The sequence below is a fragment of the Lissotriton vulgaris genome, chromosome 7 (assembly GCF_964263255.1).
Source record: "Lissotriton vulgaris chromosome 7, aLisVul1.2, whole genome shotgun sequence".
Classification (NCBI taxonomy): Eukaryota; Metazoa; Chordata; class Amphibia; order Caudata; family Salamandridae; genus Lissotriton; species Lissotriton vulgaris.
Window position 1 is genome coordinate 266,726,820 of NC_141695.1, and position 27,800 is coordinate 266,754,619.

The 27,800-nt window shown below is 44.5% G+C and overlaps 1 protein-coding gene across 2 annotated transcripts in view; it reads left to right on the forward strand.

Annotated features, from left to right (window-relative positions):
* LOC147701349 (inducible metalloproteinase inhibitor protein-like) overlaps positions 1 to 27,800 on the forward strand; it is a 142,607-nt gene that overhangs the window by 29,421 nt on the left and 85,386 nt on the right. The window contains exons 2-4 of one of the 2 annotated variants that reach the window (XM_086930053.1): positions 5,319 to 5,375; positions 10,959 to 10,994; positions 16,718 to 17,215. In XM_086930053.1, coding sequence (XP_086786179.1) covers positions 5,319 to 5,375; positions 10,959 to 10,994; positions 16,718 to 17,085 — 461 coding nt within the window. In that variant the 3' untranslated portion in view covers positions 17,086 to 17,215. Of the gene's footprint in view, positions 1 to 5,318; positions 5,376 to 10,958; positions 10,995 to 16,717; positions 17,216 to 27,800 lie in introns of those variants that run through there. The other variant, XM_086930054.1, reaches the window with a different exon arrangement.

Genomic DNA, 27,800 nt, shown 5'->3' on the forward strand with positions numbered 1-27,800 from the left:
TGACCGCAGGTCCCCAGGTGTCGGGTCAACTGCACAGTCCGCGCCGCAAAGCCTGCTCGCGAAACTGAAAACCAAACAGAAAACAAGAAGCGTGAGTGCATGACATTAGCTTCACAACATGTGCAACCGCACATACCTCTTATAACAATTCGAGGACCAACGCCCCAATTGTTTCACTTTGTCCACACTCAAACCCCTGGCTGTAGCCTCTGTAGCAGCACCTATCCGGAATGAATGGGTCTCAAAATCGCTCGGGTTCAAGCCCGCTGCCGCGATTGCCATTGTTAACACCCGCTGAAACTGAAACCTCGTCAGTGGGGTGGCGTCAGTATGTCTCAGCAAGCTCCCCCCCCATGCTGCCGCCCTTTGCGCTAAGTACTCCTCTACACATTTCACTGGGCACATGTGGGACCCTAGCATGCGCTGAACAACCACACTGTCTCCGATCGCTCCTTGATCGGTTTTGGACCTGGCTATAGTGACTACCATCGTGTCACCCTTAATCTGGATGTGTTCTCGACACAGACCTCCCCCCGTATCCTGCTTGTTCCTTGCTACCAGTTCGCTTATCCGCATAGCCCCATGGAATGCTAATGCAAATGCGGCCCGGAACAGCACTGTCTCTGACTGAGATGAACAAGTCGCAGGGAGTACGGACATTAACTGGGACAACCTTGTTAACCCTATCGGGTGCCTCTCGTCCTCTCTATGACCCTCAAGGCGTTGCCACCCGCGCAGCGCCTTCTTTACCAGAAAGGATGCAGTGGGGTCCTGAATGCCATGAGCCTGTGCCATGAATGCAATGGCGGCTCGGTGTCTATTGGCTGTTGCCACTGATCGGCCTGCCTGATGCAGTGATACTAGAAATTTCAGGACGTACTCTTCCTGCCCCCAATGCACCCCCCGAGCTGGACCCAAAAATGCCCAATAGGAACGAAACGCCCCTTCATATGCCTTCCTTGTCCTAGGGGCTAGACTCTCTCCCACGAGGTTTTGTAATCCAGGGCACCGAGAGACCAGAGAACTTCGGGAAATGGTGCCGCCACCAAGTCCGCAGAGGGCAGATGGCCCCGGAAGGCCTGCATGTGGGAACGAGTGAGTGCATCAGCCGCCTGGTTCAGTACCCCAGGCACATGTTTTGCTCTAAAGTGAACGTTCAATTGCATACATAGCAGGACAATTTCTTTCATCAATCTCAAGATCAATTTGCAGCGTGCTGCCTGATTATTGACACATTCTACTACGGTCATGTTATCCGACCAGAACACCACAGTGCGATCACGAAACCCCTCTGGCCATGTCTTCAAGGCCACTAGAATAGGGAACAGTTCAAGAAACCCGATGTTACTCGTGATCCCACTCTCGCGCCACCATGCCGGCCATTTTTGTGCCGACCAATGATTACCAAAAATGGCGCCAAAACCCACACTCCCTGCCGAGTCAGTCCACAATCCCAGCTCCTCGGAGGAAACCGCTGGTTTTTTCCACAGGACACGACCGTTGAAATCCGCCAGAAATGCCAACCATATGCGCATGTCCTGGCGAACCTCTGCCGAGAGTCTTGTGCGGTGATGCCCTTCCTTAAGGCCAACCATGGCTTGAGCGATAGAGCGAGAAAAGGGGCGAGCCATTGGTATCACTCTAAGGGCAAAATTAAGCTGACCCACAGCCTGCTGCAACTGATGCAATGTTATTTTCGTCTCGCCAATACATGTCTCGAGCGAGGCTTTAAATTTTAACACCTTCTCTTTAGGCAAACGGAAGCACCCTTCTTCAGAATCGAGCTCAATTCCCAGAAACTCGAGTGAAGTAGACGGCCCCACCTTCTTGCCTGGTGCCAATGGCACACCAAATCTTCTCATGAGATCACAAAATTTACTCAACGCCTGCGCACATTCTACGTCCCCGGCTGCCCCCAGAAACAGAAAATCATCAAGGTAATGCATAACCTGCGTAAAGCCTGTGGCTCTGGTGAACGCCCATTGTAAAAACTACTGAATTTTTCAAAATACGCACAAGAGATGGAGCAACCCATTGGCATACATTTATCCCTGTAATAGCGTCCCTGAAACCCAAAGCCTAACAGACGCTGATCCTGCGGGTGTACCGGGAGCAACCGGAACGCTGACTCGATATCAGATTTTGCCAACAGCGCTCCGGGCCCCAGGCGATTCAACATGGCGACAGCCTCATCAAAGGAAGCATACCTCACTGAACAAACTCCCGGGTCAATCGCATCGTTCACCGAAAGACCCCTAGGAGCGGACAAATTATGGATTAACCTAAACTCACCTGGGTCCTTCTTGGGGACTACTCCCAACGGTGAACAAACAAAGTCAACAACTGGCGGGTGCCCATATGGTCCCGCAACCCGACCTCGGGCCACCTCCTTTGCAATCTTTGCCTGTACCACCGCCGTATTTTGTTGAACTGATAGTGCGGAAACCATATGAGAAACCGTCTCGCAACACCCCGGCGGAGACATGATCAGGGTATTCATTTAGCCAAGGGATCATTGCCATGATGTCAACGGGAGTAGGTAACGGTGCCCCTCGGTCGATATTAGACCTGTTTGGCCCCTCCTCTACCTCCTGTATCACCATTTTTGGTTCTGCACGAACTCTCGGGGTGAGAAGACTGTCCGCACCCTGCACACTCATGCCTGAACTTGCATGTCCCTTGTGGCCTAGTGCACTTGCCTCTGTTAAAGCTCCAACAGACCCCTTTTCTACCCGAGTTCCCATTATTCTTTGTGTGCTGATCACTGTTGGCGCCCGCCCGAAAAGGTGCCGCCACATAATGGCGGGAAGGCTCCGCCCCATTCCCACCAAAAGAAGGTGACTTCGTTGTGTTTGGCATAACCTGTTTCTGCCAGGAAATGGAGTCGAAACAATCCCACATCAGGGATGAGTCGTGCTCCTTGGCCTTACAAAATTTGTTATCATAACCCATCCATTGATTGCCTTCATACGTTTCATAAAATTCCATAATACGTGTCTGGTAACAAGCCAATTCCGACAATACTTCAGGCCTACGTTCCCCCATGATTGCAGTGAACATTCCAAACGCCCTGGCCCAATTAGCGATCGTTTCATCTACTCTGAAACCCGCCATTTTTTCATGCCATACACTCGGGTGCAACAACTCCTTCTGATTTTTAACGTGCTCTATCTCATAGTGATCGGTCAACAGTGAAAACATGTTCACATATTTATCCGCCCAAATCCTTTCTTTCACATCCATCGGGATGTGTTGGACCACATTTTCCCTCCTTGAGGGTAACGATCCCTCCCCCGCCATTGGCAACGGCTGCTTACCCGAACCAGTAGCTGGGTCTGTTGTCGTTGCTGTTCTGACGCTCGACGCCGGTTGTTCCGAGGGAACCTGCGGGGAAACAAGAGGACAAGGTGCCTTCGCAGCATCTCTCGATTGCCGCAACTGCTCCATTATTAACCTGGCCTCCTCGGCCGTGTCCCCCGGTGCCACAGCACCCTCGTTGTTCCTGCCTAACCACGCCGCCAACTGGGCGGCCAGCTCAGGAGGCATATCTCCCTCATTAACAGGTGTAACTACCACAGGGATCGGCTGTCCCGAGTTCGGGATCGGAACTGGGGCCTCGACCGGACTGACCGGGCTCGCCGGAGGTGACTCGGGAACCGGGGCCTCCCCTCCTGCCGCCCTATTCCTGGCCCTTTTACCTCTCCCGGCAGGGACGACTCCCGGCAATGCTGGTCCGATGACTTTCTTCGGTCTACCCGTACCATTCATTGCCGCCATCTGCTTCTTCATGTCCGCCATGTCCTTCACCAGCATGCGAAGCATTTGTTCGGTCCCAACCTTCTTTCCGACCTTTTTGCCAGGCATCGTTCACCGATATTCGACTCGAGGTCTAGGATCCAAAGATTCGGAATCACTGAAAGAAGAAACACAAAATTACAAGTTCTCAAAATTGGCTCTTCATTCCGTCTCGAGCTCACGTGCAACGGGGAGGTGCAGCTTCAGAGCACAGGAACAAGAGGATGCTTCCTTGGCTTGTTGCTCCTTTTATCCTTCTTCGGGCGGGCGTGGACCCTCCTTCAATCCGCCTACGGGGCGTGGCCAGCGGTGTAGGCGTCTAGGACAACCCCCTCTTGGGCGGGAAAAGGCGCGCCCCGGCTACGCCGCTTCGGGCATACCAGCCGAGACTCGCCTCCCGCCCAAAATGGCTTCCCGGGGGGATCGGGGTACTCCACCATACGTTCGGGGGGACCGAGCGGTCGCCCCTTTCCAAGTCATTGCTGTATGGAATACAATTGTTGATGTTGGCTTTCTTACCAGTGGGTAACTAGTATGTTTTCTTGCTTTTACTACCTTTGCAAGCGTTGCAATTTCCACATTTGTAGGAACCCTGTTCCTCTCCTTCCTGCCTTGTGTGCCTGTGTAGCTATGCCCCAAAATGTCTCCAATGGATTTCGAGTTGCAATAAGTTGCAGGGGGATGGAGGGACACTTTGCCTACTATCACTGGGTCTGACATTCCCAAATGTCAGTGTGTTGTGATCATGGATTTGGTTTTCTTTGACTCACTGCTGTAAGTGGTGATGAGTCTTACTTTATTAAGATATTCTTTGTTTCTCCTCTTCTTAGTAAGGAGACTGTCCCTGGTCAGACAGCTGGCTTTCTCCCTAACAGTTTTAGGGAGCTTGCAAGGGTAGCCCCTGTCCCTGAATCTGTTGGTAATTTTTTCTGTATAGTATATTAGGGATTAGGTAATGGTGTTTCGAAGGGTAGAGGACGGTGAGGGTGTTTTTAGTGCTAGGTCAAAAAAGATTTTAAAACAAACGTCACAAAATACAAATGTGTGCAATTCAGTTCACCTACCTGCCTCAAGTACAAACTTCACACTACATTAGGCAAACTAAATACATGAGGCAAAGTATGTTTACTTCTAGAGCATACAATGACTAACTAGCAAAGCTCTAGGTGTTCTATGGTGCACATTTTATAGGAAAGCAAGCTCAGCCCTGAATTATTGTTTTGCAAGGAATAATTATGTACTTCTCTCTTCAGATCCCATTTCCAAAACACTTCCAAAATATACAAACCAGTACATTTGGCATTCTCAGCCTATAATCAAATGCATCTCCGGTTATATTTGTTTGTACAGCACTATGGCTTTTGCTGACATAGCTAAGTCCGTGCTGTGCAAATGCAACAAATATTGAAATAAATTACAAAATCAATACTTAACTTTTGAAAACATATGTGTTGACATTCAGTTCAATGTCATCAAAATATCACTTTTGTATCACTCTTCACTCTTGTATCTTCTTATTTCAGAGCCTTTGATTACCAAAATGTTTAAAAGCATGAATCTACTTACAATGATGGCAGTAGGTGAGTACCACAAGCAAAGCATTGATAAAACTGAGATATTCCTGTCTATTTCACACTTAGCTAATAGTATTAGAACTATGAGCGTCTCAAATGCCTGACAAATCAAACTCATCACCCAGGTACATGTTTAGATTCATGTGTTTGCATAAAGTAGTGGTAATCTAGAATCTATGAAAAATAAGTGATAGTAGATCCTTCCTGATAACTCAAATTATATTGATACATTCCTAAAGGAAAGTACTTTTGGATTTGATGTAAATTAGCTGGTTTCTTCTTCACACGTTTAGTATTTTGATTGTCCATCTTCTGCATTTAAGGGATTAGAATCTACTCATGCCTTTGGTTAAATGTATTTAGAGTTAAGAGTATAGATGAGTGCAATGCCAATCCACGCACTAAATGGACCACAACTAACTTAGGTCCACTTACGTCATCATTTTTGGTAGGCGGCCAGGATCAAAGCAGTTCTCATTTAAGTTGTGGGTGAGTTTTTGTGCAAAGGTGTTTGTGCATGCATACTAAATATTCAGCAACAAATGATAGAAGAAATATCTAATGATCGGACAAAATAACTAAATGTGAAATGTAGACTAAAGGTGAAAAAATCTGGGGGAACGTGACAATTGAAACAAAAGAATGCATAAACTGAAGCACCAATGTCAACACTGAAGATTCATGTAAAACATAGATCTCAAATATGAATACATTTTTTCATTAGGAAAACTCCAAAGCCAAGTTCACTTCACAAGTAACAGCAACTGGAGGAATGTTTCCAAAGACATATCTTTAAACGTGATACAATGTCTTCTGATGTCTCTTAAAGGATTATTACTTTCTAGGGAAATCTGTCATTGACATACTAGACTGGAATCATGTCCCCACCTTTGGCATAAACATCATAAAAGAACTGAAGGTATTTTCCAGGACATGGATCTTTTAGCTCATTGTGACTAGAACCTAGGCTGAACCTCACTGCCAAGACTAAAAAATGTTAAAACCAGTCAGGTAATACTTTTCTTCCCAGGCATTTTGATCTGGACTATTGTTCTTGGAGCAGAAACCTGTCTGATGTGTATATCATTGGTCTCTGTCTGTAGTGGCATGATGAGCAAAAAGACAATGGACTGGAATGTAACACAAATAATTAACAAGGCCTCAGATTGATAAAAATATTCTATCCACATTTTAGTTTTTCTAAGTTAAAACCCCTAAGTATTTGGGTTACAACTCACGTTTGAGAGCCATCATAAGAACTTGGAGTATTAGTTGTGGGAAGTAAGAACCAACTTCAAATAATAATAACAAGTCTGGTCTGGGTGAGCCAAAAGTCCCTCAATAAACCTGTACTTAACCCCAAGGCAGCTTGAAACAAAAGCAGTTAGGTTTAACTTAAAGAAACAGTGTAAAACATTAATGCAGCACTCAAACAGTAATAAAGTGAAAACGCAACACAAATGAAAATGTAATGCAATATAGTAAAATAGAGAAAATGTAATAAATGAAATGCCACCAAAACAGCAAAGATACAATCGGAAGAATCAGAGATATGATTTTGTACATTTTGAATTGAAAAATAGTGCCAAAAAGAACAAAGGGCCTACCGGGTTATCTGGCTGTGCATGACCAGTCAAAGTCAAGAGCTAAGGCTAACTGTGAAGGAGCTTGGGTCAGTTAGAAGGTCCAAGTTGGATCCTGTCTCAGAGTTACCTTCAAATGTAGAAGAAATTCTGAGAAGGCAAACACTTCTGTGGGGCAAGGCATTGACTGGATCCAAAGACACTGTCATCGGTGATTGGGAGCCGCTGGACAATTTCTTAGTGAAGCCATTGAAGGGAAAAAAAGCTCAGTGAGAGAAAAGTCAAGATTTCACACTGAAGAGGCTGTCTTCGATGGGGTACAGCGTGATGATGGGCCTGGGGGAAATTTCTACCTTGAAAATTAGATGTTTTTCTGGATCTCAGACTTCCTCAGGCAAGGGAACAATGCAGGTTGTTTATTGCAAGGGCTCCACAAGGTTGCATACTGTGTTCAGGAGGTTCGGCTAAACAGGAATTGCTACTGCGCATAACACCACAACAGCATTTGCATTGATGTCAATCCCACCGCGATGCACCCTCAGTGAGTGGCTTGCTATTAGACCCCAGTCCCACTCCAGTTCTCAGAGCAGAAGTTTGCAGAAAAGTTTTAAAGCCCCAAGAGGTTAGACAGGAGGAGTACACTCTTACACTAATCCAAGGGTCCAAGACCAGAGGGGCACCACATGGGTTTCAGGACTCACTCTAGCAGAGGCCATCAGCAGAGTACAAGGGACGTCCAGTTGGGATGGACAGTTGGGCAGTTGCAAGAAGACACCTTTGGATGCTTGTTGTATCTCAGTAGCTCAGACACATGGTCAGCCAACTTACCTTTGGAGGCACTTCTGGGGTCCTGAATTTCCTTCAACTAGAGTGGGATGATGGTTCTGATGTTACTAGATCTTCCTGTTGCATTTGACATTGTGTCACATACATTGCACCTCCAGCATTAGCATTCCTTCGGGGTGCAAGGACTAGTGCTAGATTGAATTACACTCCTCATCTGATTAAAAATTTGTGTTGGTGGGAAAACCTGAGGGTTCTTCTTCGAGTCCAACTCTTAATAATGTCTAATGTGCTCCCCTTGCAACTTTGGAGGAATGCTGTGGTGCCTATGTGATCTTGTACACTGAACAACTCAGCTTATTTTTCCCAGGCGGGGTGGATATGGACTGCAGCCTCTTAATTCTTGTCTTTCTGCTGTCTTTAAATAGCTGCACTTGAAACACCTTATGTGCAACATGGACAATATGGAGGTCCTCTTATTCGAGACATTTCAATCTGGATGGTGGTCTAGCTGTTGAGTAAATAGAGCCTCTTCTCCATCTTCTCCATCTGTGGTAATTAAAAACCATGGGGTAATATATGATAATCATTAATATTTTCAAACACAGGTGTCCACAGTGGTTGGAAACGGTTTTGGTCTGCTATGCTCTTTGAATACATTTTGAATACAAGTAACGAGAGACCTACAGTCCCTCATTACTTCTAGGCTGGACTCTGCCAACACTCTTTTCCTGGGTCTCCCTGATTTCTTCATTGAAGGACTCCGGATCGTTAAGAGTGCGCTGCTCGACTCATTCTCAAACATCCTTTTTAGACATTACTCCCTTCTTATTTAAGCTCTTTGCATTGGCTACATGTAAAGTAGTGCATTCTTTACAGTTCTCTGGTTCTGGCCCTTATGGCCTTTTTTGACTGCACCTCAATATTTGGTAGTTGATTGTAACTCTGTAGTCCCTCTATAGCTTTGTGTTCTGCTCAGTCTTCATTTGCATTGGGGCAGATACTAAGGCAGGCTAGAAGGGGAGGCCACCTATTCTCCCTTCTAGTTGCTCATGCATGGAACGAGCTCCGGTTTGGGCTTTGATCATTTTCTTCTGAATCTTCTTTTAGAAAAAACTCAAGACTTGGCTCTAAGCGCAGGAATTATTGTGATAGCTCCTACCAATTACTTTTCTAGCGCCAGGACACTCCTTGAAACAGCTGTTTGCTTTATAAGGCTCTGTAAATTAATTAAGGTAAGCAGGGAAGCACTCATTTTTCCATCCCCTAAAGTAGTTCTGGTCAATTCCAGTAACCCCCACTTGCTTTGGTGCCAGTCTAACTAGAGAGACAGGCAGGCCAAGGCAGGTGCTGCATCTGTCAGTCATAGGGTAGGATTCTTCTGAAGCTAGACAGGGGCTAGGTACAGACCCCGGGCTACCCTTTGAAATGCAATCAAGGGCTGAGTGAAACCCACAGGCCATTTTGTGCATGGGAGAAACACAACTAACACACCCAAGGATATTGGATACAGGAATACACATCTCACCACTGAAGAGACATTCACATTCAGGTGATACTGAACACAGGCACATTTCGCTTCAGCAGAAAAATGTCAACTTCTAAAGCTGGCATTTAAAAAATTGTAATTTTAAAGTCGACTTGACCATTAGGTTGGATTCTAATTTAACTTATTAAACAGAGTCCTTGATTTATTTTTCTACTTAGTCCTACACTTAAGAAATGCATTATGAATTGTTATAATGTAACTCAGTTCTTTTCTATGGGAGATTCATCCTTGCCACAGTGAAAAACTACTTTGAAGATTTTTCATTGCCAGGACATGTAAAAATGTAATCTACTGGCACTTCAAGCCTACCTTAGGAGTGACTTATAAGTAATAAACAGAAAAGATTAGCCCTGGAAATGGTTTATTTTTGCCCTGACGAAATGGCAATTTAAAACTGCACACACAGGCTGCCAGGGCAGGCCTGTAGACATGTTGTACAGTGCTACTTTTGTGCGTGGCACGCAAATGCTGTAGGTCTCTTGTAGGATTTGATCTAAAGGCCCTAGCTACCTATATGCTAGGGACTTATAAGCAAATTAAATGTGCCAATTTGGTGTATGCCAATATTACCATATTTAAAAGGGACAGTAAGGGCACTTTATCACTAGTTGGTAGCAATTAAGTGCACACAGTCATATGGCCAACTAAAATAGGCTCAAATTCAGGTCACAAACATCTGGAGAAATACCACAAAAAAGATGGTATTTTCTAACACTCATTGAGGGTGAAACTCGTCTGGAGTTGTTTATGTTCCGGTTTACCTGGGACATTGACAGGCATTTCAGGTTTGACTGTTTCTACTGGAGAAAAACTAAAGATGCCTATAGTGACAGGATTATGGGCATTGAGGTTCAGCTTTGATCGTTTCCAATCATGACCAATTGCCCGATTTTATTTGCTTCTGTATCCTGGATATCTGTAATGAGGAGTTCTACATAGTTGCTTTAACATAACATGATGGACTACTAAGAATTTAGTCGTGGACTCAAATAATTCAATTAGCTGGTTCAAGAGAATTTGCCTAATTATGTTGTTGTCTAATAGCTGTGCCTGTGGGCAGGACTGGACAAATGTCCTACTTTTGATGTAACCATGGAAAGTATACATGATTCTGATTAAGATTAATTGTTTCAAAAAGTATCTCACGTGGTTATCTTGATAATCGAGCAAGGATTCGGGCTTTTGGGTGAACATTGGGCCCCCGGACCTTTAATTTTCAAAGGTAGTGGCTTTCCAATTCAGAATGGCCTTCATTTAAACGGTGTAGCCCTTCATTTCCTGATCGGGCCTTATAAATTGTCCTTCCCACATGTGTTTCAGGTTATTTCTTCTTTTTTGATTCTCATTTTCTTTATGAACTTTTTCAAACCAGCAGCTTTCCTGTTTTACTGACGGGGAAACAGAAAAACAAAGTTTCACAAACAAATCTGTGCTGCAAATTGGTGGATTGGTCTTGAGATTATTAAACAGATGTCGTTTTTTTGTGTAAATTATGTGCCAGGTTTACCTGTTCTACATGTATTATTCCTTTTAAAGATGTTCATTAACTATGAAACATTTAATGTGCTTGCATACAATGTAGTGAGAGAGAATCTGTAAATCATGCCATCAACGCAACTGCACAAGAGTGTTAACACTGATTATTTTCATATTTCAATCATTTTTTCTTCTCAGTGTTGGCTGCAGCGCTTTCAATTGGACACTGTGATGGTAAGAAGATAAGCATTTAATGTGTTTCTAAATAGATAAATCTATTAATTTCATATAAATGTGTGCTTCTGTGCTGCAAGGTCACACCTGCCCTGCTAGGTGTGTTTTAAGTATTTGTCTACTACAACCAAGGATTCCCCTACTGCACTCATGCTTCGCAGTGGTCCTACTGGAGCCACTATCCTCTAGAGGACCCACAGAACATCTGGGTGAGACTTGTAATTAATTGCCCAGAGAAGACAGACAGACAAGAAGACTTATGGCCTGATCGTCACGTCGCCGCCCTGCTCCCGCACCGCTAAACCTGTGTGCGCACCGCCAGCCACATTACAACTATTTTTGTCACTGGCAGGTGGCTCTTTGGAGGTCCCACGGCAGTGACTATGTAATAGGCATTGCAATAGGAATGTCAAAGTCAGTATCTGCACAGCATGGACTGGGGCAGTCCATGCTGGGCATGTACTGGGGGTGTTTGCACACAGAGGGGCACATCATGTGTCTCCCTGAATGCCCCCCCATGGCCATGCAACAACAGAGGGCCCTGTAGGGCCCCCCTTTGTTTCCGATACACCACCTTTTCATGGAGTAGGAACCGCCATGAAAACAGTGGCGGAGAGGAATCGCATAATATGCGTGGCGGGACGCAGCGGTTCCGCCAAGCATAATGCCGCCTCAAGACTGCTACGCCACCATTTGGGATCTCTTATCCGTGGCAGCAGTAGTGGTACAATTGCGGCCTGAGTTGGAATAGAGTGGCTGGAAGATTGCCACCGTGAGTCTGACAGTCCATGAACCGCCAGACACATAATCAGGCCCATAATCGTTTTCATGTAGCATAGCATAAACCACAGCTTAGAGGTCTCAAAGCTCGTTCATAAAATGCATTGGTGGAATTTTAACATAGCCAAACATTTACAAATAGTAAAGAATGTGAATAATGGTTAACTTAAAAGAGGCAAATATGCCAACCATAGCAGTGACATATATAAACAGATATACATTGACTGCTATCACAGTGTTAACACAATACTATTCAATTGGGAGTTTACAACAATTGTTAGGTGGCAATTACAGCATGTATATGTCATCACTTAACCAACTTTCCAAGGTAATCCAAGGTACAATAAATCACCTCATATAGTTTTTATCTGTTCAGTGCCCAAACACATGCTATCCATGGAGTCCAGCCCAACAAAGACACAAACACTGGGGGGCAGATTTACTAGTCGCTCAGGCAGTGCAGCAGCCGCAAATGCTGGGTTGTTTTGTGTGAGAAGGAGAGAGCAAAAGTACACCATATTTACAGAATATGGCGCTGTCTTCTCCTCTCTCTAGCACTGGTCCAGAAATATGCTTCGTTTAAAAGAGTGTATGCTTGACGGAGGCATGACCGCTACAATGAGACAGGTTTTATTTGTCAGCAGAGACTGGGTGATGAGTGGGGCAGTTCTCCATTAATGGTGTGCACTGAAGTCCCCCTCAATGGACCTTGTTGCCATGCCTGGCAGTGGGGGGTGGCTGAAGAGAGCAACAGAGCAAGAAGAATTTCTCCTAGCCACACACATATGAGGGAAGGAGTCCTTTTCTAATGAGGGGACTGACAATAATCTGGTGCATGGTCAGAAAGCGATGTTGCTAGTATTGGATATTCTTGTGAAAACATTGGATAATGTGGAGAAAACTGCACTTGTGGTGAAGTCATGCTGGGGAGATATGGAGCAAAATATGCTTGACTGCCCTGAGTGGTAGTCACAGGAACAGCCATTGAAATGAAAATGCAGAAATCTTTAGGATGAGTGGATGCTGTGGTGACAAAGATGCAATACTTTCAGTATTCCAATGGGGTTCATGTAGGGCAACATACCTGCTTTCAAGCAAAATTCATATTCAGAGCTGCAAGGACCAATAGAGCTGTGGACTGTCCTTCTGTGGACACCAGTTGAAACACATCTGAGGTACGGCATTTTCTTTTAGCAAACCTTCTGAGTTTGACATCTCATTCTGGAACAATGCCTGTGAAGAAAAAAACATTACTCAGTTGTATTTCAAGGACTATTGACCACTAGGTGTTCCCTTTATTAACGATTCCTTTCCAACATAGACATTAAACAGATAGATTCTGTAGCATGCTGGTTCTTATTGTAAGTGACAAGCTCTATTCTGTTTCCTATTGTGACATGTTCCAGGTCTCTTTACACTCGACCAGAACCTCCTTCTCCTTTAAAGTGAGTGCTGTGTGCAGAAATAACAAACACATCTGTGCACACTGAAGGGAGAAGAGGTAAAACAGTGAGTGCTCAGCAGCACATTTCTTTCTGAGGGCCCTTATTCCAACTCCTGTCTCTTCTTTCTTTTTTCTCTTCTCCACCCTCTTTCTCTGCCCTTTCTTCCAAAGTCATCTCTAGCTGTTTCTTTCTCCACTCTCTGCTGGAGCTCTTCAACTACTTAAGACACCAGTCAGCCCAAACCTGTTCCGGAGACTGTGGGCTGTACCACATAAAGTAAACACAAAGAGCATAAAGTTAAGATAAAATATATGCCACAGAATGGGATCACTGATGTCTTAAGTAGTTGTAGAGCTGGAGCAGCACTATTTTACCAACGTACACTGTGATGATTGATTGCTTTCCCCAGGAACCTTAGAGGTATGTGCTGTTTTGTCTGTAGACATAGCAATATTTGCAAATATGTCTAACGTAAATACAGTGCCTAACAGAAAAACAAATGTAAAGTAACAAAACAACACCATTAAAAAATAACAGGGTACGTCCAAAGAAAACAGTCCAGCCAGAATGCAACACATCTACTGTAGAACACAACAAAATCCAGGAAAAAAATTACAGCAGCACAAAAAACAACAGACTATGTAACCACTCAATAAATTTGCACAACAAATGGAGACAATCATTTTTGTGACATGTTACCATCTGGGGAATCCTGTTTTCATAATATAGTGTTAAAATGTGTTTATCGCTTGCACTACCATACATTACCACCAAGAGTATGAAATGGCGCAAGTCACAAATGCTTTGTGATCCTCACAGTGTTTTAGTTTAGTGCTCCAAGTGCTTATTTTGCATGATTTGGCCCCTGTTCTGTTCTGTTTTTTCCTTGGCATTTGTTGTGCTCTGTAAAATAAAGATAACGTCCGGTGGTCAATAGCCCTTGACATACAACTGAGCATTGTTTTTTTCTTCACAGGCATTGCTTTGCGATTCCCTATTTATAGTCGCAATTCTAGGTAATGGCTCTTTTTGTGATTACCAAAAATTGGGACTAGAAATCCTTTAATACATCTTGAAAGGCTTTTTTGCATTCTCAAGTGGACGAAATTATCGATTCGCACCATATGAGAATGCAAAATTGTTTGATCCATGTGGGCCCTGGATTATTATTCTCGTGGGAGCTTACTGGCTACTTTTCAACAAGAGTCAGATATATGTATTCTCCGAAGATGGCATAACTGCACATGATCTAATAAAAGAGATGTTCAAGGGGAAACTATGATATACTCACCCCAGCTGGATGGAGGTCAGCAGACCCACTGCCAGGGTATGGAACTCTGAGACAGTCTAAAACAACAATCTATTAACATAATGACATTCTGTGCTCAGTGTTACACACTGACTGTAATCGTCACATTTAAGATATCACAATAACCATAAAACATATGTATCTAAGAGGCTGCTGGGTTTCTTAGTGCAGATTTCAAAGTCATTTCACGGGAGAGTAGTGACCAAGTTTGCTCTGCATTACGGCTTCGAATTGGCTTTCTTGTTGTTCCCGGATAGGACTGTATCCACATGATCACTTAATACACATCAAAAGTAACATCAGATACAATAGAAGGCTCATCAATATCTGTGAGCATTTACGCCCATTGCAGGATCATATTAAATTGACCATGAAGACTATTGCAAATAAACTCCATCTATTGCAAATAAACTCAATCTGTTTTGAAATGTATCCCTGCCCCAGTTTATCAATTGCAGCATGCTCAGATCAAGGTAAGGTGCGTCATGGAGTGCTGTCAGGATAGGTGGTGATGGCAAAGTAAAGACTGTGGGACATATTATAAAGACTGCTTTAGGGGCAGGAAACTGCCGCTAAAGCAGCGATATGGAGCTTGATAATATGGCCTTGTGAATTTTCATAGAAGCCCAGGTTCTGGTGTGAAGGACATCAAACCTGGGCTTCTATGGGAATTCACAATGGCATATTATCAAGCGCCTTATCGCCACTTTAGCGGCAGTCTCCTGCTGCCAAAGCAGAGATAATGTTATTGCCGTTTTTGATAATATGGCCCTGTATTTACTTACACACGTGATGTGGTAATATATGCAAACACGGGAATGTACACATATTGTTTGCATGCATTACCACATTAAAGCCCAATTTATTGGCCTTGCCCGCATTTCATTTTTGTAGCATCCGTATGCAGGTATGCGGGTAGTTTTCTCTGTGCTTCCTCCGAAGTTCGTAAAGAAGGCTTGGAAGCCAATGGCAGCTGGTATACATGTTTGTCCTACTGGCTTTAGGAAGGGGGGGGGGCTGTTTTTAAAATTCTGAAGCTAGGATATAAGGTTATATGATTATACCACGCTAACCAGTACCACGCATGGCATTACCACGCGAATTTTTGTTCGCATGTGGCTTTAGCACGCAGCATTTTTTTACGCAGGATTATTCTACGGTAAAAAACATCTTTGAAACGGGAAACTGTACATAATGATAGTGATAGGCTAAACAACGTGTGCATATTATTATTTGCGTTAGTAGGCTATTTTCAGGGAAATGAGGCATGGAGAGGGGTCAGTCTACAGAAGCAAAGGAGAGAAACACTTCATACTTTTTTTTCAGGGTAATTTTTATTTTCAAAGATTTGTTTTCTTACCTGACACCTCTGCACGCCTTTCATCAGCAGCCCTTACTTCCACCAACCACAGAAACAAACGTCAAAACACGCCTATGAAAATTAAAAAAGGACTTCTATAATGACTGACACGCTACGCTACGACGTTGTGGATGCTCTTCATTCATGACAGGGGCACTGAAGACGTTTTTATGTAAGTTTCTTCTTTTTTTCTTTCTGCTCGTTTTTTTTTTTAGGGGGGGGAGACCCCCCCCCAGCCCCCCCTTGCCCCCTCTTTTTTATTTGACCTTTAACTCACATTCCTTTACTACGTATTTCGTAGTAAAGGAATGCGTGGTAAAGGTTTTAGTGGTAACCACGCATGCGTTGTAAAGCATGCGTGGTTACTGAATTCGTGGAAACGGCTTCGTTGTAGAGGCTGTTTCCCAGGATATAAACCAGAACGCTACATTCTAAAGAAACCCTAGGCCAAAGGGAGTGCAGGGGCAGAAGTTATCTCGTACCCAACAATGCAGCACTGTAGCTGTTCTAATGTTTCTGGCAGTTATTGTCTACTTGTTGGATACTTTCATTTCACATGCCCAGGCCTGCACAAAACATCTTTGTGATTCCCTGCATGTCTGCTTCAGATGATGTAAGATTGGGCTGCAGATACCTCACAGTACATACATGAAAATGTATAGTATTTTTAAAAGTTAGAGGTTTAAATGTTAGACTGCTGGGTCGCATTTTGTATATGGCTTAAGTGTGTAGTATTTTTAAAGATACCTGTTCCAATGTTAGGCTGCTGTGTCGCATTTCATATATGACCAATAATAATCCTGTAACTTTCCTCCTATTGTCATTGCAGAAAAGTGCAAAAAAAACATGGAGTACAACACCTGCGGCAGCAGGTGTCCGAAAACCTGCGAGGACGTGGCCAACATGGGGAGTGGCATGGTGTGCCCAGCAATGTGTGTTACAGGATGCTTCTGCAAAAAAGGATATGTCCTGAATTCTGGTCAATGTGTACCTGAGAGTAAATGTCCTTGTGCTGCCAATGCTCACTATTCTAAATGTGCCTCTCAATGTCCGCTCACCTGTGACAATTATAAAGATGCAGAACCATGCAAAACACAATGTGTGCCAGGATGCACATGCAACAAAGGCCATGTTAGGTCTGGAGAATCTGGTAAATGTGTGCTTCCTAAAGACTGCCCTCTTGCACCCAAAGCCTAGACTTGGAGGTCAATGGATCCTTCCAATCAGGTGTGAAAAGTGTATTTTAGTACAATTGCAATAAACCGTTGTGATTACAAAATGAAACTGTATCTGTTATACGTGCTAATTAAAATCTAGTGTGATATTCCTCTGTATTAAAGAATTTCGTAATAAGAAAAATATTAAAACCGGTTAGTAAGCATAGACGTACAATGAAGAAACTCAAAGTAGTGCTACTAATTGGAATGATAAGCCACCTTCCTCTTTGTCCCGGGCAAGGCCAGCAGATCTAAGTAGACTGACATACAGCATATTCTGGCCCAGGCTACCTACTGATGATTCCTCCTTAGGAACCAATGTATCCAAAAGATGAACAGTGGCTTAAGTAGAAGTCCTAATCCCACAGATGAGAAGTTTGGAAATAGACGTTTTAAACATGAGTAAGGTTTAGGAACTGACGTTCTATAGTCCATAATCGATTATGTTGTTAGATCACAGCCATTATTAATCAATTTCCTTTTCCTGCTTTTTAGACTCAGTATAACTTTTTTAATAGGTGCTATCAGCCACATGCATCAAAGGAAATTGCATTCGCAAATGGTGCGAATCGCAAATTTTGGCGGTTTGCGAATGTAATTCCCATTTTTGGGATGAATTAACATTTAAGTAATTGTCGCAATTTAAGAAATCGCAAAATTGCGATTTCTTAAATTGCGATTGCATTTAAGGAGTCTCAAATTGAGAATCCTTAAATGCAATGCATCAAACTTTAAAAATTTGCGAATTCGCAAATATGGGGAGCAAATTACCATGAAGTTGACCTTCATGGTAATTTGCGAAAACTTTGAAAAATGCACTAAAGTGCATTTTTCAAAGTTCCATTTTACACGCACACATGCCCTTGGGGCATGTGAGTGTGCAAAATGTACTCCTTAGCAGATTTCAGGGGTGCAACAGAGTGTCCTTTGGACACCCCTGCACCCTTGAAATTGCATTCTTAATTTGCGAATTTTTAATGGTGAATTGCAAATTAAGAACGTCTTTCCATTCATTCCTATGGACGTCTAGGCCCATAGGAATGGATGGGGCAGTATTCCTTAATTGCGATTCTCAATTAGAGAATCGCAATTAAGGAATTTTAAGAAATCGCTATTTTTATAGCGATTTCTTGATGCATTGCAGTTTGCAATTCCATAATTGCGATTCCTTATTTTTCGCAATTAAGGAATCGCAAAATGCAATATTGATGCATGTGCCTGTAAATGCTCTTTTTAGGTCTCGCCTTTGCAGCGCGCATGCGCTGCAAAGGCAAAAAGACCTTTTCCGATCGGTTTGGCTTTTCAGCAAAGCACATGCATGCGTTCCATTGCCTTCAATGGCAACGCGCGCACGTCAGGAGATTCACATGCGGGAGCGCGCCCCACAAGATGGTAGTAATTAACGCTCCCGCAAGTGAATCACGCAGTCTATCACCCCCCCCCCTGCCGTGCGAGAGCGTGTACCAAGGATGTGGTCACCTGAGAACTGGCACAGTATACACAGTTTGTTTTCTATGGCTGTAAATACATTTTCACTATTTTGAGAAAATCCGGACGCACCAATAGCCTCATCTCATCAAAGACTGTTTGCCATGCCAGAATGGTGTGCGCGTTCGAGCCGCAGCAATCAGAACCCACACTTTGGTCAATAACGAGAAGAAAGGCTGCCTATGTGTTGCGCACGATAAGCAATACAAATCTTATCTATATATTGCATTGGAAATTCTAACCCAAGATGGATGGTGCCACTAAGCTGATACTAATATTGTCGGGAATATGAATTTTGCCCGCGCAACAGCCAACTGAGGTCATAGCTAAAAGGAAAGCTAATGTTTCAAGATGTGTTTAGTGTAATCAGTGAACGCCTGCAAGCGACTTGGTAGCTGGGTTTCCCGCACATGTGCAGAGAGAGTTAGCCCCCATTGGGTGTTGAAGCTACAGCTGAGAGACACTGCTGGTCTGTCATGGCTGGCCAGGGGGGCTTGGGCCCCAGTATCCTGGAATACTTTGGGGGAGAGTATGGCTACCGTCGTTGATACTGGCCGAAGCAAGACCGGGAATATGTCCAAACTGCAGCCTTCAGGTAAACGGATGAATCCTTAAATATGGTAACTGAGCAAATGGAATTTTGATTGCATTAGCGCGCAGGCAAGGAGCATCTAAATTCACGCTCTGAATAAAAGGCGTTTAAAATGTGGCAACAAGTTCAAGTTTAACGCCTGCCATGGCTTGGTCGATTGGCGTTGCAGGACACACACGCCCTCTCTGTTCCGGCGACATGGTTTGAACGGAGTGGTCTTGCACCATACACCCTCCTCGCCCGAGGTAAGGTTTGCACAGTACGGCGGCCAGCCCTCTGGCACCTGTCTGCAGCGGCACGCGCCTTGCCTCAGCCGGGCAGGGCCTCACCCTCCCGGGTCAGAGAGCGTTGCCCGACCAAGACAGGTGGCTCGAGCGACAAATGGGCAGAAGTGGAGTGTGCGAGAGGTGCAGGAATTTGCAGCGTCGCTCCCATTGGCGGACCAGTTTTGTTTCTGGGCGTGGCGCGTGACTCGCCCGGCTGGCTCCCGGGTGATTGCGGATGCCCCCGGTGCGTTGAATTCTGCAGTGGGCTGTCCAGCTGCCTCCGGAGACTGGCAGCTCACGTCGTGGCTTCTGCACTCCTCCCAGCACGTCCAGACTGCTGCACTGCCCGGGAGCTCGCACAGGTGGGTGATGTGGATGATGGGACCTGATGCGTGACTTGGTCCCCACCTGGACCAAATTTGGAGCGTTGGACTCTCATTTAATGCTTCAGGTAAATGTGGGTGCTTTGGAACATCATTAGTGACGTAATATCAGTTCTGCATTTGAGTACCTTGTGTGTAAGTTATAACTAAGCATGGGCAAAATTTGCGAATTCGCGTTCCGCGAATTCACGGATTTCCCCGCGAAATTGCAAAACAAAATCCGCGAATTCCGAATTTGCCCGCAAAATCGTGTTTTTTTGTCGATTTGCCCTGGAGTACTTTCTACTGGCTAATCCAGTAAGTGCTCCCTCATTGGGTAAATGTATAGTGTAAATGTATAGTGCTTTTACTACACTGCAGCTGCGTAAAGGGCCAGAAGATGTGTCTCCAGTGACCATGTGTGCCTGTAACACAGGCACAGGCACACATGGTCACTGGAGACACATCTTCTGGCCCTTTACGCAGCTACGGTGTAGTAAACGCACTATGGGGCAGATTTACAAGCTGCTTGTGCCTCTTTTGCGCCGCAGTTGCGTCACAGCGACAGCACAAAAGATGCGCCATGGTGCTGGGTATTAACAACGTGATGCATCTGAGAGATGCGTCACGTTGTAAAGCCCTGCGCCATCAGGAGGCGTTCCAGGGCAGGGGAGGGCGTTCCTGGGCAGGAACGCCTCCTAAAAGTGGCTGAGTGAAATCTACAAGATTTCACTCAGTCACTTTTAGGCCAAAGCTGCGTCAAAACCCTGCGCCTGCTTGAAGCAGGTGCAAGGCTTGACGCAGCATTGGGGAGATAGGGCCCCCAGAGCATTGCTGGTGCTGCATCACGCTTGCGACGCAGCTCCAGCAATGCGCTGCTTTTACGGCACAGATGCATGACGCATCTGTGCCGTTTTTGCCACATGGTGCACCACATTGTAAATGCGGTGGCGCACAGTAACTGGCGCATCCCTGGGGATGTGCCAGTTATTGTAAATCTGCCCCTTTATATTTCGCCAACGAGGGAACACTTACTGATTAGACAGTAGAAAGTACTCCAGTTGAGTAGAGGTATTACACACAAAGGTGGCATCTTCGTGGACAAACACGCAGGGCGGGATTCATTCTGCCCCCTGTTAGACTTGTTTTTTGTGCCCTTCTGCCCTCTGTTAGACTCGTTTTTCCCTTGTTTTTCTGCCCTTCTGCCCTCTGTTAGACTCGTTTTTCCCTGGTTTTTCTGCCCTTCTGCCCCCTGTTAGACTCGTTTTTTGTGCCCTTCTGCCCTCTGTTAGACTAATTTTTCCCTTGTTTTTCTGCCCTTCTGCCCTCTGTTAGACTCGTTTTTTGTGCCCTTCTGCCCTCTGTTATTCCCTTGTTTTTGTGCCTATCTGCCCTCTGTTAGACTCATTTTTTATGCCCTTCTACTCTCTGTTAGACTCATTTTTCCCTTGTTTTTCTGCCCTTCTGTCCTCTGCTACACTGGTTTTTTGTGCCCTTCTGCCCTCTGTTAGACTCGTTTTTCCCTTGTTTTTCTGCCCTTCTGCCCTTTGTTAGACTGCTTGTTGTGCCTTTCTGCCCTCTGCATCACCACATCATCACTCAGCGCTACCCCAGCATCACTCAGCACCACCACATCATCACTCAGCACCACCACATTATCACTCAGCACCACCACAGCACCACTCAGCACCATCACAGCACCACTCAGTGCAACCTCAGCATCACTCAGCACCACCACAGCACCACTCAGCACCATCACAGCACCACTCAGTGCAACCACAGCATCACTCATCACCACCACAGCACCACTCAGCACCACCACAGCATCACTCAGCGCCACAACAGCATCACTCAGCACCACCACATTATCACTCAGCAACACCACAGCACCACTCAGCACCACCACAGCATCACTCAGCACCACCACAGCATCACTCAGCACCACCACAGCACCACTCAGCACCACCACAGCATCACTCAGCACCACCACAGCACCACTCAGCGCCACCACACCAACACTCAGCGCCACCACATTATCACTCAGCACCACCACAGCACCACCCAGCATCACCACAGCATCACTCAGCACCACCACAGCACCACTCAGCACCACCACAGCACCACTCAGCACCACCACAGCATCACTCAGCACCACCACAGCATCACTCAGCACCACCACAGCACCACTCAGCACCACCACAGAATCACTCAGCACCACCACAGCACCACTCAGCGCCACCACAGCAACACTCAGTGCCACCACAGCATCACTCAGCGCCACCACATTATCACTCAGCACCACCACAGCACCACCCAGCACCACCACAGCATCACTCAGCACCACCACAGCAACACTCAGCACCACCACAGCACCACTCAGCACCACCACAGCATCACTTAGCACCACCACAGCACCACTACAGCACCGCTCAGCGCCACCACAGCATCACTCAGCACCACCACATTATCACTCAGCACCACCACAGCACCACTCAGCACCACCACAGCATCACTCAGCAACACCACAGCATCACTCAGCACCACCACAGTACCATTCAGCACCACCCCAGCATCACTCAGCACCATCCCAGTATCACTCAGCACCACCACAGCACCACTCAGCATCATCATAGCACCACTCAGCACCACCACAGCACCACTCAGCGCCACCCCAGCATCAATCTGAGCAACCATTCAACAACAACTGGTTCAAATATGTTCTCTCAATGTTTCAAGATTTATTACAAATGGCACAAAAAAGATGTTAATATTTCACTTCTGTTCTTGGATTTTCGTCACAATAAAATACATTGAACATAATCTTCACAAAAGTTATTTACAAAGGTTTAAGCTATTGCCATTATAAATTAAAATCGCTTTTATTTAAGTATTAATTATTTTAAAAAATTAAAAGCCATTGTAATTTGTAATATCAATACATCTAAGTCACGTAAATACAAACATGTTGTATTACAAATGCTATAGGTGTCACATTTGCGAAAGTTATAACTATTGGCATTGTAAATGACAAAGCTATTAATTTAGCTATTTTCAAAACCAACACATAAATAAAAACAATTGTCATTTACAAGACCAATAGCTCAAACTTTCCTAATGCAAGACCTATTGCATTGCAAATGCTTGTTTTTATATCTGTCAGTGCTTCCTGTTGAGGTTTAATTTTCATGACAGGCGCCTCATTGCCTACTTGTAACTATTCTCCGACCCTGCTTCAAGGGTGAGAGCAGGGTCAGAGAATAGTTGCAAGTAGGCATCGAGGCGCCAGGAAGCACTTACAGGCTTACAGCAGCAGGTGCCCAAGTTGAAGTTAATTTTTTTGTAATCCTTTTGTAAAAGGTTACAAAAAATTAGCTTCAACTTTTGCACCTGTTGCTGTAACCCTGTAATTGCTTGGCTGAAAATTCGTCCCCGCAGATTCGCGGATTTTACCGCGATTTCGCGAGATTCGCGGATCGTGAAATGGCGGAAAAACCGCAAATTCCGCGAGCGGAACGAATTTTCAGCCCATGCTTAGTTATAACTACTTGGCTACGATATTCGTGTCAAGGCTGATATACTTTTGTGAACATTAGCACAACGCTGGTGTTTCCATTCCACTCTTTGCAATATAATCATTAAAATAGCAAACACTGTAAGATAGCGCTGCAAATGGATTTTACAGTGGCACAAAAATTCCCCTAAATGTGTGAAAGAAGGCAGAGGTAGAATGATCATTATGTTAAACAATATATAGGATTTAATTTCACCAGTTCTTAGCCTTTCCAGGATCCAAATCATTTAGAAATTTCATGTGTTTTAAGGACTCGCCTTCGTAGCGTGTATGCTCTGTAAAGGCAAAAAAAATATTTATAACCTTTCCACACATCTGATGAATCTGTGTGCTGTTAAAACTGTGGAGGTAACATAGAGGTTTATTAAAATCCTGTTATTTTAAACCAAGAATAACAAGTGCTTAAAATTCTTTCAATTTAAATTTGGTGAAAGAAGTTAAATTCTTAGAGATGTTAAGACCGCCTTAATGATGTACCCTAGGTTATCATATTCAGTACATTCTCTCCAACTACTAACGGCAGTGGATTCCCAAAGATTGATTATCATGTCAATAAGAATCAATGGCTTGCTTGTCCAGAGTGCAATGGAATTCATTTTACGTTCTCGTGCCCAGTGAAATCATTAACCTGCCACCTGGGCAAATAGCTGTGCTGACAGTCTGTTAGTAAAATGATTGTTCAGCCATTAGTCTGAGGTGTCATGACTTCCTCTGTAGAAGTTTGTAGTTGCACTGCTAGTGAACAATAGATGTAGAACCCTAGCATCCTTAGGGTTATAAACCCACTGCTGCCCATTCATGCTACAGTTCAGTTACAGATTTGTGCTGTCCTAGACTGTTCGCTATTTCAGATGGGCACTGTACAGGTACAGATTTGTACTTCCAGTGGTGTGTAACTAACCTGTGCTTCTGTCATTGCGCCGATTCTATCCCCGCTTGTGTTTTTGAGCAGCTTCTATCCCTGCTTGTGTTTGTGAGCAGCTTCTATCCCTGCTTGTGTTTGTTAGCAGCTTCTATCCCTGCGTGCGTTTGTGAGCAGTTTAGACCTTTGATGTGTGGGCCCGGCACATGCGAAGCTCCTGCACGTGACCTTCAATGTGTGGGCCTACCACATGTAAAGCTCCTACACATGACTCTACCCTAGACCTTCGACGTGTGGGCCTCTCACATGCGAGGTTCCTACACATGACCGCAGTCTAAATCTTCGATGTGTGAGCCTGGCACATGCAAAGCTTTGGCACATAACCGCATGATGTGTGGGCCTTGTATATGCGGAGCGTCTACACAAGACCGCAGTCTTAATCTTTAATGTGTGGACCCGGAACATGCAAAGGTCTAACGTATGACCGCAGTCTAGACCATCGATGTGTGGCCTGGCATACATGAAGCTACTACATATGACCACAGTCTAGACCATGGATGCGTGGCCTGGCACTTGTGGAGCTTCATGAAAATGATAGAATGCACTCCTTTCTCAAATCTAAACAATTGCTTTAATGTGCACTCTTTTGGCAGGTTTTTACATGCAGACTAGCTCATGCTATACCACAGCAGCATGTTTCAAATCATTCCTTTACAAATGGAGCGTTCATTACGTTCCAGACACGCCGCACAGCAAGGAAAGTAGGGCCCGATTCACAGAACTAACTTAAGACAAAATCCTAAACTTAATACCATTTTGGAATTCACAGAAGGCACTTACTCATTTTGGTATTCACAGAAGGCACTTACTCATTTCGGTATTTACAGAATTTAGGAGTCCGAACTTTAGGACTCCTAAATGCCGCTTGTGAATACCGAAAGTCTTAAAACTGGGACTTTTCTCAGTTCATTAGTAGTAAAGATAGGACTCCTAACTTTAGGACTCCTAAATGCCTTCTGTGAATACCAAAACTCTTAAAATTAGGATTTTTCTCAATTTAAGAGTAGTAAAGATAGGACTCCTAACTTTAGGAATCCTAAATGCCTTCTGTGAATACCGAAAGTCTTAAAATTAGGATGTTTCTCAGTTTAGGAGTAGTAAAGTTAGGACTCCTAACTGCAGACAGAGTGTGGCTTTTATTACATAAAATAACAGGGAGACTTTGACAAAAGTGTCAGTAAAACAGTGAGTATTAATTTACATAAATGTGCTTTTTAGGTCATAGAATGCGATCTGCTGCCTGCCGCTTGGTTTTAGTAACTCATACTCCCTGGCATCGGACATGACATTGAGGAAGGAAAATGTCTATTGTAATTTCTTAAATAATGTGTGAGACACTAGCAGTGGCAATTGCTGCCGTCCATAACAAGAAAGCATCTGCCCATTTGTGAGGATGCGAGGAGGCCAAGACGCAGTGACTGGACTTCATTCTGCCAGTATTCTGACTCCTCTTGCTCTGGCCTGAGACCCTCTGCCTGAAGCAGCTCACCAGCTACATTGACTCAGGCCAGTAAGCTGCGAACTGGATGGATAAGGGATTTATGGAGACTTAGAACTGTCCTGAGCTCCAAGACAGTGAGAGACTGCCCTTGAGAGTGCCCCTGCCTAGGGCACGGCAGATGCTTAAGCAGCAGAGTAAACGACTGGTAAGTAGGATTGCCAACTTTAATAAAGAAATACCCACCATGTGTTCACCTCATTCAAGGGTCAAATAAGATATACAATGCTACAAAAAATGTTGTTTATAAATATTTATTTTTATAGATCGTCTGTTTACTTCAATTAGCAGCCATTAATAATTATTTTGGCAGCTCCAGAACACTGCAAAGTGCTTTCTTTTTCTTGTTTTTTCTGTTTAAAATATGTACTACTGAGGGAAAAATACAGGCTTAAGGTACTTTTCAAAACTTTATCGAAAGCAATAGAACATTCCTCATGCCAATAAAAAGACTACCAGGTATAACTCTACTAGTAAGTGGCTAGTTCAGGAGGACATACATGTGATCCACAGAGGCCAGTCCAGCCCAGGTCAGGCACAGGTGCTTATTACTGGGAGGAGTGTCAATGTTCAGACTGAGGAGAATTTACTGCCTGGTTGTCACTTCTTATTAAGGCCTTAAGCTTGTGTCAGAAGGTGGCTTTAAGGGTCTCATGGTACAGGAGTTTGTGCCTGTTCGTGCTGGGGTTTCTCAGCACGGTTTGATCAGTTCATGCGGAGGGAGGATGAGGCATGTGGTTCTATCCTGTTTCTGTGGGCCGTGAGGTGGATGGGGCCTTATGGAACATGAGGCTCATTTGCAGGGAGTATAACCTCTAACATCCTGTTTGGTACAGTCGGGTCCAAGAGTGCCCTTCATTTCATGTGCTTTGAAGCAGTTTTAAGATCTTCTTAGAGTTTCTCGCTGCTAAAATGGGTTCAATTTCTGATGTTTAAGTATTTCCCTCATCTTCATTGCTTGATTTTGCTCATGAGAAAGGGTAAGCATGCGTACAGTACATTGCCACTGAGGCCCCAAGTGGACTATGTGACACCAATCACACACTCTCTGTGTGCCTGCAGCCAGCACCACAATAAGAAAAACAATGTTTTATTTGCCCACCACTTAGTTCATAGTTGTAGCTCAGTTCTTACTATGATTCGCAATATTCAGTAATTCTGTCAAGTGCAGATGTACTAGGCTAAACATTAACATTTGGTGCTAGAATACACACCAAGTAATTCACCAACTCGTAGTCTAAAGTTTACAGCGGCGATAGCAAGTCGGGCGTACTACCGTGTCCTGTGTATGGCTTACAGCTTTGACATTCCTCAATAGCCAGCCCGGACCTTCCAAAGAAAGAATATTACATGCTTTCCTGAAATTAAATTAATTTGATTGTGACTGGTATACTGTATATACTGTGGTATACGGTGGTATACTGTGACTGACAGTCGCTGGTGGTTATAATGAATGTGTTTGTTCAGCGTGACTGTCCACTGGTGATGACTGGCCCTCTCACTGCTGTCTCATGACTGCATAATGCAGCAGTGGACTCGAGTCGGCCATCCTGGGCTGCTTAAAAATAATTTGCCGGCGTGGCCAATAATTAAGCTCCTGTGCCCCCTGACAGATCGGGCGGACTGGACAGGTTTGAGCGCCATTACGCTTTACACATCGTGTCTTTGGACTTTCGGCATTTCTTAGGTAACACTTAAGTTAGAAATATCTGCTTAGCCTAGTGTGCTGACCGGCTAGCATTTTGCGGCTTCTTTCTGTCTCTGCATCCCGATATATAATGTAACAAGTAACATTACACCAACAGCAGTAAAATCATATGATGGTACCACCATTTGAGTCTTGTGCTTTTCTAAACCCAAAGTGTACTTGCCTGTGTAATCAATACATGTCATGGCGGGTGTATCCAAATTGCAAACCTGCCTTCAGGCCCTTAACATGGTGCTGTATGTGTGGAAATGCACCATCTTTTCACTTTTTTAAGCAAAAGCTTGGAGT